The sequence below is a fragment of the Catharus ustulatus genome, chromosome 3 (assembly GCF_009819885.2).
Source record: "Catharus ustulatus isolate bCatUst1 chromosome 3, bCatUst1.pri.v2, whole genome shotgun sequence".
NCBI lineage: Eukaryota > Metazoa > Chordata > Aves > Passeriformes > Turdidae > Catharus > Catharus ustulatus.
This window is the reverse complement of record NC_046223.1, coordinates 20,647,748-20,661,373: the sequence shown is the minus strand read 5'-3', so window position 1 is coordinate 20,661,373 and position 13,626 is coordinate 20,647,748. Positions and strand designations below refer to the sequence as shown.

Here is a 13,626-nt window from a genome sequence, read left to right as displayed (position 1 = left end):
GCAGCAGGGCCAACAGGATCCAGGGCAGGCTGCACTCCACCACAACCTTTGCCTGCTGGGGTCATGCCTGCTGATCCAGTAGCAGCCTCAGTGTCAAAAGCCTGCTCTGTCCTGGCCATACTCCTCTTCTGTGTGCATGCAGATATTGGAGTTGATTTAGTTGTTGAAATAAAGTTACCTTTGTTCACAAGGATCCATCTTTTCTGTGCATTTCCAACTCCTGGGCAAGGCAAGGCAAGGATGCCACCATTGCCACCTGCAGAATGAGCCTGCCAGGCACAAAGGGACACAGTGGCTCCAAAGAGCCCCAGAGTGCCTGGTCACACAGGACAGTGCTCTGAGCCACCATGGGCTGGAGGAAGGTGGCACATCAAGCCTAGGAAGGGGATAGGATAAAAGCAGACACCTTGCACATGGTGCTCAAAGGCACATGGGCTGCTGATTAGAGCCTGCTGTGAGCCTGGGCTAATGGGAACAGACCTGGGAAACTCCCAGGCATGACAAGGGAAACTCCTGGCTCCTGACTGGAGTGCCAGTGCCCTGAGGCAGAGCCAGATTTCACAGGCAGTAAAGGGGCATTGCTGTGCCAGGTGGTCACACTTCACAGATACTGAAAGGAAGAGCTGGGCTCATTCCTGGGGAGAGGAACCTGGAAGGAACAGTAGGAGAGCACACCAGAAATGCCATGGAAGGCCAAGGGGTGTGGGCCAAGAGCAGCTGCAACACCAAGGCTGTTCACAGGCAGGGCCAACCTGTGAGCCAGGGGGATCCCTGGGCTTGGCTCCATATTTGGGAGGAGACGAGGGCAGAGAAAAGGACGAGTGGAGCAAGATGAGAGGGCTGTATAAGCCTGGCAAATAGAGAGAAGGGCCAATCAAAGAGCACAGACACAATCTGCACCTTGGTGTGCTGCTTTGCCTGAGTGCTACACATAATCACCACAGGATGGGAAAGAAACTTCTTAACTTACTACTTAAAAAATCATCCACAAACTGTACAAATTTTCTCCCTAATTTTGTATCATTTCAATCATACCTCAGTATTTGGGGCAGTGGGAGCAGGAAAGAAAAAAATGGTAGAGGATTGCCACGGGAAAGTCTTGTTGAAGGCAGTTGCTGTCTTTTCTAGGTGAAGGCAAGTGAACATTGACTTTCTCCATCTAATGGAAAGCTTCAAAATGCCTTGGGCTAGGTGTCACTCCACTTGCTTCTGATTACTCTTCTTGGCTTCCAGGCCAATGGAGTCCAGTCTCATGGCAGGTGGCACACTTCCATTTGTGTTAATCAAGATGGGCTGTGCTGAGAACAACCACCACACATCTGTACTGGTCCCCAACACCCTGGCATAAGCTTTTTCAAATATTTCCTGATGTCAGAATCTGCCTACTCACTAAGGACACAGAGCGCAAGAGTGTCACTCAGGGCTGGGGATGGCCATTACCCTGCGCAGCAAGCAGACCAGCTTAGAGCTGCCCAGTCATCCTGGAACAACCTTTTTGTGCTGTCTTGGCAAAATTCTGTTGCCCAAACAATTTCCCCCTGTTCTGCACAACACTGGCCACAGATATCTCCTCACCTAAACCAGGGACATTTCCCATTACATCAAACACCTGGAGCCATGTGAAACTCCTTTTTGCATGTCAAGAAGGGACTTCAAAATCCTTTTGTGTGTGCCCAGGCACCATAGCACCCAGTGTGTGGCACAAGGGACACAAGGATCTCCCTGTGCCTGTCTCCAAAACCTTTGAGAAGAGACATGAACTTTCTAGCAGACACTCGACTCCTGCCACCTCACAACTTATGGGGGCCTCCACAATGCCTCTGTGGCCACCTTAGACTCACTGCTCATTCTGCACATGCCTTCTCCACCCTCTCTTTCAGTGATTTCACCAAATCTACACCAAATGCCACACCAGCAGAGAGCTTCAAATTCACCCTCATATTTTATACAGAATCTGTGCACAGAATTGTAACAGTCCCACTTTGACTCCTTCCTGCTCTAAAGATCCCACATGAACATACCAGTACCAGCTCTGAAGAATGGAGGGTCAAGCAGTACTTCTCTAGGGTCCCATCTGGGCTGCCAAAGTGCTGAGGAAACTTCCCTGTGTGACCATTCTGGAGGCACAGCTGGCTCCAACAAGCCAATGGCTGCCCTGTTTGATTCCCTACCCATGCCACTCTCACTCAGTCATAATGGGTATCCATACCCATTCAACCTCAGACAGGCTTCCCTCCGCAGACTCGCAGATGTCACGCTCCATAAAGAGCCACCAGCTCCTGCTGCAGCATTCAGTGTCCATTCAAATCCCTGGCTGGTGCCACAGCTCCCTGTGCCCTCTGTCATGCACAGTGTGGGCAGTTCACGGCCTCAGGTCCTGGGTTCCCCCCATCCAGAGCTCAATCTGCAGCTGGCACTGCAGCTGCATACCCCGCTCCCAGCCCCAAATGGATTCCTCAGCAGCTGCCTGCCTCACGGACTGCACAGCCTCATCCTGCAAGAACAGGGGCCTAAAGAAAGCTGCAGTGAGCCTTCTTACAAGGGCAGGTCCTAAAAGGGCCGGGGCAATGGCGTTATAGTGACAGAGAGAAGCTTTAGATGAGGTATAGGGAAGGAAATCCTGACTGTGAGGCTGCTGAGATAATGTCATGGGTTACCCAGAGCAGCTGTGGATGCCTGTTTTTCATGTAGGCAGGGTCAGCACAGAAGGCATAGACACCAACTTAAGGAAAGAATATAATTTACTGTAATTCGAAACTGCAAAGAATTGCACATGGATAAGTAAGTAGAAAAAGAAGATGGCAATGCATCTAATCCATATTATAAAAAACTGCAATAATGATGAAGAAGGACATGTCGCAAGTTACCCCAATCCTCCACCATCATCCAGTTCCACCCATTAGCTGGGGGAAGCCACTGTCACGGTGTTCATGGACAGCTTTTGAGTCAGGCTCTGAGCAGCCTTCTCCAGCACAAGCTATCCCTCTGTGCCCAAGGCAAGGGGGTCAGAGCTAGAGGATCCCCAAGGTCCCTTCCACTCCAGACCATTCTATGGCTCACTGATTCCATATTGCCCCTCCCCCAGCAGCCCGAGTTCCACAGAGCCCCACGGTGCCCAGAACATGGAACCCAGCCCTCTGTGACATCAGCCCCAGGGCCGAGGGCACCACGGGCAGCGCAGCTGCTGCGGGCATTGCGGCTGTGGCTGTGCTGCTGCACGGAGCCCTCAGTGCTTGCAGCTGACACGTGCCTCTGGCAGCCATGAATCGGCTCGGCCTCCTCGTCCTGCTCACCGTGGCTGGACTGGCACACGGGATATGGAACAACTGTGGGTAAGTGGCCCCAGGCCCTGGGAGGGAGCCATGGCAACACCTGGGGCCTTCCCTGCAGAGGGCCCGCCTGTCCCCCATGGCTGGGCCCCAGCTTCCCACCCGCCATGGGGCACCCTCAGTTCCTTGCCAGCAGCCAGGTGCTGGCACGGACAGACGCACACCCCAAGGGCTGCCCTGGCCTGCTGTGCGTGCCAGCCCTTGTGGGGAGGGCACAGGGCTGAGCTTCAGCCTGAGCCACAGCCTGGGCCACAGCCTGAGCCACAGCAGGCCGTGGTGCAGCATGGAAATTGCTTTCTTGTTGCAGAGGGACCTGCGGCCTCCGTGGCGTGATGTCTGACTACAGCCTCATGAATTATTACTACGGCAACATGGCTTATGACTATGGCTTGACACGTGTTGTGGGAGGCACAGATGCCAAGCCAGGGGCCTGGCCTTGGATCGTCAGCATCCAGCACCCTTGGGTACCAGACCTGGGGCATTTCTGTGGAGGGTCCCTCATCAGCACACAGTGGGTCCTCACAGCAGCCCACTGCTTCGACGACTTTAAGTAAGGAGGAGCAGGGAACGGGTATATCCCAACAACACCAGCAGGTGCCCTGTCAGCAGCTCCACCTGCTATTCCCATCCCCTTCCCTCTCAGACAGCCCAGCTGCCACACTGCTCAGGAGAAGCCTGGCCTTGTGCCAAGACTACCTAGCAGCCTTCAGGTTGACATGAGGGCACTCACACCTGCTGGAGCATGGCTCCCTCTCTGCCTTGCCAAGCAGAGCTCTGGCAACTGCTGCGCTGCTGTGGCACACGGCTTTGCTCACCCTCAGCCCTCTCTCAATCTCCTTTCCAGTAACATCACCATGATGTATGTGATGATTGGAGCCACTCAATTGAGTCAGCCAGGCCCTGGGGCCGTAGTGCGCAAGGTCAAACAGGTGGTGTTACATCCATACTACAATCCTGATGACATGAGTTATGATATTGCCCTTCTGGAATTGGACCATCCTGTCCAGTGCAGCCCCTACATCCAGCTGGTCTGTGTGCCCGACGCCACACTGAGAGTGTCAGAACTGCAAAACTGCTGGGTGGCTGGCTGGGGTTCCACTGCTGCAAGAGGTGAGATCCAAAGAGAGACTCCTGGGCTAGCTCAGAAAAATGGGAAGGGCGTTTGGGCTTCCACATAGCAGCAGCCAAAGCCAGGGTGCAGAGATTGACCTGGCCCACGCCCCAGAGGGAGGCAGCAGGGACACAGCATCCCAGTGCCTCTGCAAAGAGAAAGCCAAACCCTAGGGAAATGGATCCTCCCCCAGGGAGATGAGAAGAACTGGCATGGTGCTGCCAGGGGCTTATTCCTTTTTCTGCTCACAGCTGAAGATTCAAGTGATCGCCTCCAGGAGGCCAAGGTCCAGCTCATCGATCTGCAGCTCTGCAACAGCAGTGGCTGGTATGCAGGGGACGTCCACCGCCACAACTTGTGTGCTGGTTACCCACAGGGTAAAATCGACACCTGCCAGGTAGGAGCATGCCATGAGCCCCTCAGCCCCCAGCAGCACCAGCAGCCCAGGCACCTCCACCCCAACACAGCCCAGGGCCTGCTTTGCCCTCCCAGCCCCAGCTTCCTCCAACTGCTGTGGGGGCTTCCCACACACTCCCCATCCACACCTGCCTGCCCAGTGCCCCCCTGTGCCAGAAAGCCCAGAAAGCCCAGCTGGTGCTCTTGGCAGCTCAGAGGTCCCAGTGCCAAATGTCCATTCTCTGCACATCCAGGAGCCCTGTGCAGAGTGGACAGAGAGAGCCCTACCCTACAGGACCCCAAGCCATTCCCAGCCAAGTTTCTGGAGGCTCCAGCACCTGAGCAGAGCCTTCCTCTGCCTGGAATACAGCTCTGGCAGGGGCTGTGGGACAGAAGGAGACAACCCCAGTGCAGAGAGAGGCCACCAACACCACCTTAATCCTCTCTGCTCTGCTGCAGGGTGACAGCGGTGGGCCTCTCATGTGCCAGGACATCAATGCTGACTACTGGTGGGTCGTTGGAATAACCAGCTGGGGAAGAGGCTGTGCCAGGGCAAAGCAGCCTGGAATCTACACCTCCACTCGGCACTTCTATGACTGGATCCTGGCCAACACAGGAACAAACGCAGTTGGAAGGCATTCTCTAACATCAAAAGACAGGAGTCACACATATCAGAATCCATGGGCAACACGACCCCCTGCTCAGAATCCATGGGCAACACGACCCCCCGCTCAGAATCCATGGACAACACGACCTCCCACTCAGAATCCATGGACAACGCGACCTCCCACTCAGGCGATATGGACAACGCGACCTCCCACTCAGGCGATATGGACAACGCGACCTCCCACTCAGGCGATATGGACAACGCGACCTCCCACTCAGAATCCGTGGACAACGCGACCTCCCACTCAGGCGATATGGACAACACGACCTCCCACTTACAAACCGTTGCCGACATCAGTCCCCACTCAGACATGGACAACTGCACCCCCCACTCAAAAGCCTACACCATTGGGAGAGGTTAGCTCCTGCCCATTTCCACTCGACAAGCTGGTAGACTTCTTTAAGAACGCGAAGACACTCCTTCAGCAGATCCTTGGAGTGAACACAGCTTGAGCAGCAGGACTGGCAGGATCCAGGGCACCTTGAATTGCACAGCAACCATTTCCTGCTGGGGCAATGCCTGCTGATCCAAAAGCAGCCTCAGTGTCAAAAGCCTGCTCTATCCTGCCCACACTTCTCTCTGGTGTGCAGACAAACACTGGAGTTGAATAAGTTGTTGAAATAAAATTACCTATGCTCAACATGAATCAGCTTTTCAGTGCAATTCCAGCTCCTGGGCAAGACCCATGGGGCACAAAGGGACAAAGAGGATCCAAAGCCTGGTCAGAAAGGGAGTGCTCTGAGCCACCATGGGCTGGAGGAACCTGGTACATCAAGCCTAGGAAGAGGATAGGAAAAATACTTTTGTTAAGGCTTTAGCACTTGTTGAAAACTCCTAGGAGACATTACTGCCTCACTGTACTCAAGATAAACTCCTCCCATAGTAACCATTTGTGAGAAGAGTGTTGCTTTTTTACGACACTGACACTGCCCGCTTATGTCATTTCCCCATCTCCTCAGTGGCAAAATAGGCATCGTGCTTTGCAGTACAGATACCAGTGCTATTACTTGTATTTTTCATTTATCTGGTTCAATTTTCACATCTTACCAGTGCCTGAAAGGTGCTTTATTCTCTAAAAATCCTAATAGAAGAGGAAAAGTTAAGGGAGGGAGTTGAAAATTCCACACACAGAGCACACCTTGAGCTGTGACATTCATAAGCACAAACAAACCTAAATGTCCATACCTCATGCTCATTTGGAGCTAGGGAAGCGAAGGCTCTCATAGCCTAGCTGGTTGCAGCCCAAGCACCAACTGCAGCTATTTATCTCTCACTCAGACAGCCCTTCCCACCCAGTACCAGCAGGGCTGCCTCATCATTCTCAAAGTGAAGAATCTCTCCCTTGTATCTACTCTAGATCTACAGTTTCCAGTTAAAACCATTCCCCTATACCTACAGAACCTACTAAGTCAAAACCAAGTAAATCAATACTGTTGCACCCTTAATCAACAGCCTGCTGAACCAGATTTGCACTCAGTGAAAGTCACTCTTTGCGTTATGCCTAGCACCAAAATACAAAGCCACTGGAGGAAAAGAAAAAAATAAATATTCTGCTCTCCAACATTCTAACCCCAGCTGACATGAAAAGCAGGCACCCATTTGTACGCTGAGATGGTAGAACAGCTGAATGCTTAATGACCTAAGTAGCCCAATTCACTGATGATTATTAAATCCTAGAAAGGTTTCCAAAGTGGAAGGCTTCCAAAGTGAACTGTAGGGAGTTTGTCACAAAAGTTGAATGTGAGACCATGAGTTTTATTTCAGAATTAGTGGGAAAACTTGCTAATATTTGATTTTCTTCAAGGGAAATAGACAGTTTCAACAGACTACAAATGCTTTGTTAAAAAATCTTATTTGTAATGCCTTACTCAGCTAACACTTAGCCCAAATTGAGTCTGTTTTCTGGAGTTCTTCCAGCTACCCACATGGCTGCTCTGCAAAGCTGCCCTGTCTTGAGCCTGATATTTTCAAATCTGGTTCCTCTAATACTCCAGTCATCTGAGTGCAATGAAACCTTCAAAGACTGGATTGTCACCAATGGTCAGGAATGCATTGCAGCTTTTCATCCTCAACCCTGCAAAGCAGCCCTCTTGCTCAATGAGAATATTTACCAGAAATTCATATATATATATATAAAATGTGGAACTAAGTTGATTTTTGTACTTAGAACCAAAACTTCACCAGTGCCTCAAAAATCCCCACATCAGCTCCACTTTATGGCAACCTTGAGAGCATTTGATGAGTACATTGTTGACATTTTAGAAAGCAGGGCAGAGTTTTGTGATTGCCAATTACAAGGTTACATTGCACCCCTAGTTCTGCCAGGGTATAACCTATAATTAAAAAAAAATAAAAACAGTAACCCAACAAAAACTCTCAACCATGGGGAAACCCTCTGGTGATGTATTTTGAGGTGGTCTGTGGGTTCTTTGAGTCATTGGCGTCAACTGCCTGCCTAAGAGTACATTTGAGGCATAAAACAACACTCCCCTGAAATCCATGGTCTGTCATGTCTGATCGTTTACGCTTTCCACATAATTGCATAAATTGCTTTCACTTCCTGTTCACTGTATACAGCTCAAAACAATAAAATAACAGAGTTTGGGCATCATTAGCCCATATAACCTATTCCTTAGCGCAAACATGTCACTATGTTAATTAACATATTGATGCTGATTACTTAGAGCTTATATCATATAAGGGTAATTAATTATATAAATGGTTTGTGTTGGAAGAGACTTTCACGATCATCTTCTTCCAACCCCTGACATAGGTAGAGGCACATTCACTAGACTAGGTTGTTCAGTGCCCCATCAAACCTAGTCTTGAACACTTTCAGGGATAGAGCATCCACAACTTCTCTTGAAAGCTGTTCCAGCACCTCACCACCCTCACAATTGAGATTTTTTCCCTAATATCTAATCTAAAACTACTCTATTCTAGTTTGTAGCCACTCCCCCTTGTTACTACATTCTCTTGGAAATGATCTCTCTCCATTCTTTTTGTAGGCTCCCTACAAGTACTGGAAGGCCACTGAAGTTTGCAAAAAAAGATGATAGATAGATAGATAGATAGATAGATAGATAGATAGATCGATCATATATAGAAGTCAATTCTATAAGTCTTCAGATGAACAGGCAATACATTTTAAACTTTACTGGTTTTCATTTTATCTGTTCAAGACAGGACATGAGGCTTTAATTTCCCTGAATTTCAGTCCCAAACACAAAACCAAATTGTGACAGTGAATTCTATAAGAACCTGATCCAGTTCCTTCTAGTAAAAAGTCACTACTAAACTTGTTCCTTTATTAACAGAACAACAATATGCAGCAAAACAATAAAGTCTCCACACATAGCAGAGGAACCTCAATGAAACCAAAAATATGTTCTACCTGCAAAGCTATGTTCTACTTAAAAAAAACACTGCAAGATGCTCCTGGCCAGAGATGGAGGGAAGAGGTCATCTGTTATCCTGCTAGACTATAAGACACTGCTTGGAAAAACTTACAGACTAAGAGAGGAAAAATCTCAACTCCCAAAAAACATCCTCTCTACAAAGATGAGTGGAGAACTCCAACAACATCACTCACTGGAACCACACTCTTACCACTGTGCTGAAGTCAGAACTTGATGGAATACTTTTGTAGTCCTTTGCAAAACAAGTATTTTTCCACAAACACTTCTCTAATGCAAGAGCAGTTTAAATAAGTGATCCAAACATTTATCCTGTGATTAATACCCACAAAGAGTTGATTCCATACATGCCAAACTCCTTTAGCTCAGACATGACTTTGCATATAACATCAAGGGAAGTTACAACTATTGTCAGAGCTTCAAATATCTCTGTTCTGAAGCATTTAATATTCAATGTATAAGAGTGGAATTCTTCATGCTACCCACAAGAGTAGAACTGTTCCACTCTTACTTAAAACTATGCTGACCTCCCTCTTTTGAAGTTGCTTTATAATTTCAGGAAATTCAAGGCTCTGTAATGATACCAAGTCACCACAGCCTCAGGTTGGTGACAAGGTACAAGGTACTGTCTTTCTTTTCTGCCCCCATAATTTTTACTTTTTCTATCTATATGCCCCTCAAGTACACATCAATTTTCATCGATAGCTTATATTTTGTGAGTATAAAAGAAAGAGTATTTCTACTTTGAGACAGATGCCCTCCAATGAGAGAGCACAAGGATGTATCTGAAGAACAGAAGCATTTTTGGATTATACATGGGAACTTCAACATAGTTCCAAGAATGGATCTCTTCTACCAAAGCTTCATGGAGCAGCAGCAGGGACAAGCATGATTCATGAGTGGCACAACTTATCAGCACACACCTTCTCTGTGCAGCCACACGCAGGAGAATGAAATTGCCACTGGATACCTGACTAGTGCACAAATACCTTCTCACATCTCAAATCTGAAAGCAGAGACGTTTGAAAATAAAATGTTTTAAATTCTCACTTGAAAAGAGCTGTTCGCAGTGTGGCTCAGACAAGAACAGTTCAAGAGGTCTGCCCTTGGCCAGGCACAGATGGGTTGAGGCAGGAATTTGCATGAGCTCAGGAGAAGGGTGGATTTTGTGGCGGAGTAGGCTCCACTGTTTGCTCAGGACACCCCAGCATGTGGGAGGCACAGAGCAGCTGTGGGATGGAGGACCTGGGAAGGGAAGTACTGGAATTAGACATAGGAGATGTTGAAAGGAGATAGAGGACAGGAATCAGATTTTGTATCATAGCTCCTGTCTACAGCCACATCTTCCAGTGAGCCAAGCAAGGGGCTGCAACAGGAGCTGGGATCCAGCTGTGGCATTAGGATCACCTGAATGTTTATCCAAAAGCTGTCAGATTTATCCTTACACAAGGGAACAGTTGGTCCAATCCAGGGTTACACTGTTGATCCTCCAGGAAAGCACGGAGTGATCCAACACCAGGTCCTACAGGGAGGAGCTTGCTACTGCCATGGCCTGCCCGGCAAAGGTTTGTCACAGTAACAGCAACAAGAAAATGTTCGATGCAAATTGTTTCTTCAAGGTAGCTACAGCTCACAGACAGCTGAGACCTCCATCAGACACTGTCCAGGCGCGTCACACATTCCGTGCTCAGGCAGAGCACACCTGTGTGTTAGGGGAGCCAGCAAGGTCAATGTTTTATGCCCTGCTCTTAATAGTCACTGAGTAATGACAGAAACTAGAAGCATGTCATGGACAAGAAGCAGGTAGTGCCTGTAATCAGAGCACAAATTCTGGCTTCTTTTTCCTGGTTAGAAATTGTTTGAATCTCTTGGAAATATTTTTGAAATCTCTTGAAAAATTAAAAAGTTGTTTCCATTAAAAGACTTCATGTTTTCACCTTAAGGAAGAAATCACAACAAGTTTTTTCTCCCCCGATCATTCAAAAAGTACCTTATAAACACTCTATTCTTTTTCTCCCCCAAGGAGATGATAACACATAAAAAAACAATGTCATTATCTTGATGAAAAAAATCTAAATAAAACTGTTTTAAAGAGTTTTGCAGAAGTCACCAAATGAGCATTTAGGTGATGTCTATTACTTCTCATAAAAACTGCCTTAAAATCTTATTTCAGTGGTAAAGTTTAGGAAAATACAGCTGTCTCATCGTTTGGGTTTGTTTTGGTTTTTTTCCCTGACACCGGGCAACTTTTTCATTCGTTCCCTCCTTAAGTTTCCTGCGCTGCCAAGGAGCACCACCAGTTAATTTTCCAAGTGCCCGCTAGAGGGATCATTTCCATAGGGCTCAGAGGAACAGAAGGCAGACCTCTTCTTCAGCATCCACATCCCTGTCACTCAAACCACAACGCTGAAGCCCCCGTGTGCCTTAGTGCTGTTGAGGGGTAGCTATGGCTCAGTAACAGCTCAGGTACCTGATGCGTATTTATTTGCCTGGTTTATGAGAGGAAATTATTCGACTGAGTCCTTCAAGATATTTTACATCTGCAGGTGAAATTGACCTCAGAATAAAAGACTGGTACAAGCTGGCATTGGAGCACAGTTAGATGAGGTGGAATAATTTATATTTTTTTTTAAATCTACTACCCACTGAAATAAATGGAAGGCTTGAGTGAAAACTCACTGAATAGGCAGTAGCTCTTCATCTTGTAAATTTTCAGTCTCCTTCAAGAAGTGTAAAATGCAAAAATTAGCCTCACAGTCTCACAATAGGATAAAGTTTTTGGTGTCTGGAGATTAAAATGCCCTTAAGGATCTTGTCCACCTCTGGGTGCAGGCAGCACTGTGCCCAGTTCACAGTCCTGTTTATACAAATGTCAGCGCCAGCAGCAGGCACGAAATCATGGCAAGTCTCCTCTTGTTGCAGGGGTCCATTAAGTTACCCACCTAATAAAGTCAGGGTGATTTCAGTTTTCACCTGGAAGAAAAGAGGTTTCTTTCTGGTGGGGTACAAAAACCAACTGAAAGAGCTGAATTAATCACATCACAGAATTATAGAATAGTTCAGGCTGGAAAAGACCTTTAAGATCATCAAGTTCAGCTGTAAACCTAACACTGACAGGTCCACCACTAAATCTTGTCCCTAAATGTCACATCTACATAGCCTGGAGGCTGAGATCCTTCCTCCTTTACTGTGACTATCCAGCCTTGCAGTGCTCACAACATACCCGAGCACACAGTACCTCAAGTGCTGGCAAAGTATGTATAGTCTCAAAACAACAACAAAAAAAAACTTTTAAAAATGAGATCAATGAAAATGACACAAGAGAAAAAAAGAAGCTGAAGGCAGATAAAAACTCAACCCAATAATAGGTTTTCTCTGCAAGGTGTGAAATACCAGGCACCCTAAAACATTTACAGTAAGTTCAGGATTATAAGCCGCACATTACAATACAGAGTGTGATAAAAGGTACCTATTCTATCACCATCTGTTGAGGGTGGGGGCAGTGATCCTTATCTCAATGGCAGATAATCTGCTAATGGGCCATCCATTGAAACCAGGTGGGGCATTGTTCTTTATCTTTTCACAACCCATCCTTCCTCCAGCGAGTCATTTTCTGCTAATGGCCATTGAGTCCCACTGTGGGACTGATAAAATTACTGCATCCCATTGGAAGTTGCTCCAGCCAGGGGGAAGAGCCCAACATTTCTTACCAAGATAAAAACAGAGGTTTTGGGACACTAAGAGAGCCCCTTTCTCCACTGGACTCCAGAGGAAAACCGGATTTCTCCACATCACCACTGGACCTCCGGAGGGAAACTGCACCTTGTACAGGAGCACTGCTCCAACTGAGCCACATCTGTCACTGCAGGAGGATGCAGCCACCATTTAATGGGACTGCTGCTAACACCCTGCCTGACGGGGTGTCAGGTTGTACTCTGACTTTGTCAGGGTTTGGAGTTTGTTTCTTTGTAGTACTGAATTTCTATTGTAATTTCCCTAGAAAAGAACTGTTATTCCTAATTCCCATATTTTTGCCTGAAAGCCCCTTGATTTCAAAATTATAATAATTTGGAGGGAGGGGGTTTACATTCTCCATTTCAAAGAGAAGCTCCTGCCTTTCTCAGCAGACACCTGTCCTCCAAACTAAAACAGCAACTTTTTGTTCTTTGTCCATATATAAGCCGCACCCAATTATAAGCCGCACTTTGGGTTCGGACCAAAATTTTAGTTAAAATGGTACGGTTTATAATCGTGAAATTACTGTACTAGCTACTTGGCTATTGTTACTGATTCTCCAGGAGCTGTCCTCAGAAGCTTTGGTGAAAAGCAACGCTAAAATGAGACAAAAAAGACCAGTTGTAAGAACTGGTACTGACCCTGAGCAAATTATTTCTTGTTTGTCATACAGGGAGAGGTTTATCTCATTCAGGGTACTGAGGAATGACACAAACAGGAAGCAGGAATGGGTCAAATGGATGTCGCCAGTGCCCCAGAGGTGATCTCTGTCCTAGGAAGACAAAATGAGCCTGTGGGCAGACATAATCCAGGGGTTGGTGCCTTCACTCAAGGTAAGCACTGAATGGGCCTTGTTTGCAAAAAAACTGTGCATGTCAAGGGCGTACAACCATTTATAGCATCCAGAGATTAAGAGAGTTCAGGGTATACAATCCATCTTTACATACAAGGAGCAAATTCTTGAAGGGCTAT

The 13,626-nt window shown here is 47.4% G+C and overlaps 1 protein-coding gene across 1 annotated transcript; it reads left to right on the top strand.

Annotated features, from left to right (window-relative positions):
* The first annotated feature begins 3,188 nt into the window (after positions 1-3,188).
* On the top strand, positions 3,189-5,955 carry LOC116993347 (acrosin-like). Its single transcript, XM_033053748.1, has 5 exons — positions 3,189-3,332; positions 3,637-3,879; positions 4,174-4,439; positions 4,692-4,837; positions 5,296-5,955. The coding sequence occupies exons 1-5, from the start codon at positions 3,262-3,264 to the stop codon at positions 5,953-5,955; spliced, it is 1,386 nt and encodes a 461-aa protein (XP_032909639.1). The 5' UTR covers positions 3,189-3,261.
* Positions 5,956-13,626: the final 7,671 nt, after the last annotated feature.

What these genes read in the sequence shown, in the direction of transcription:
- LOC116993347 (XM_033053748.1), top strand. Translation starts at nt 3,262, where the DNA reads ATGAATCGGCTCGGCCTCCTCGTCCTGCTCACCGTGGCTGGACTGGCA. An exon ending in GGGATATGGAACAACTGTGG is followed by an intron (nt 3,333 to 3,636) that starts GTAAGTGGCCCC and finishes TTCTTGTTGCAG; the next exon opens with AGGGACCTGCGGCCTCCGTG. An exon ending in GTAAAATCGACACCTGCCAG is followed by an intron (nt 4,838 to 5,295) that starts GTAGGAGCATGC and finishes GCTCTGCTGCAG; the next exon opens with GGTGACAGCGGTGGGCCTCT.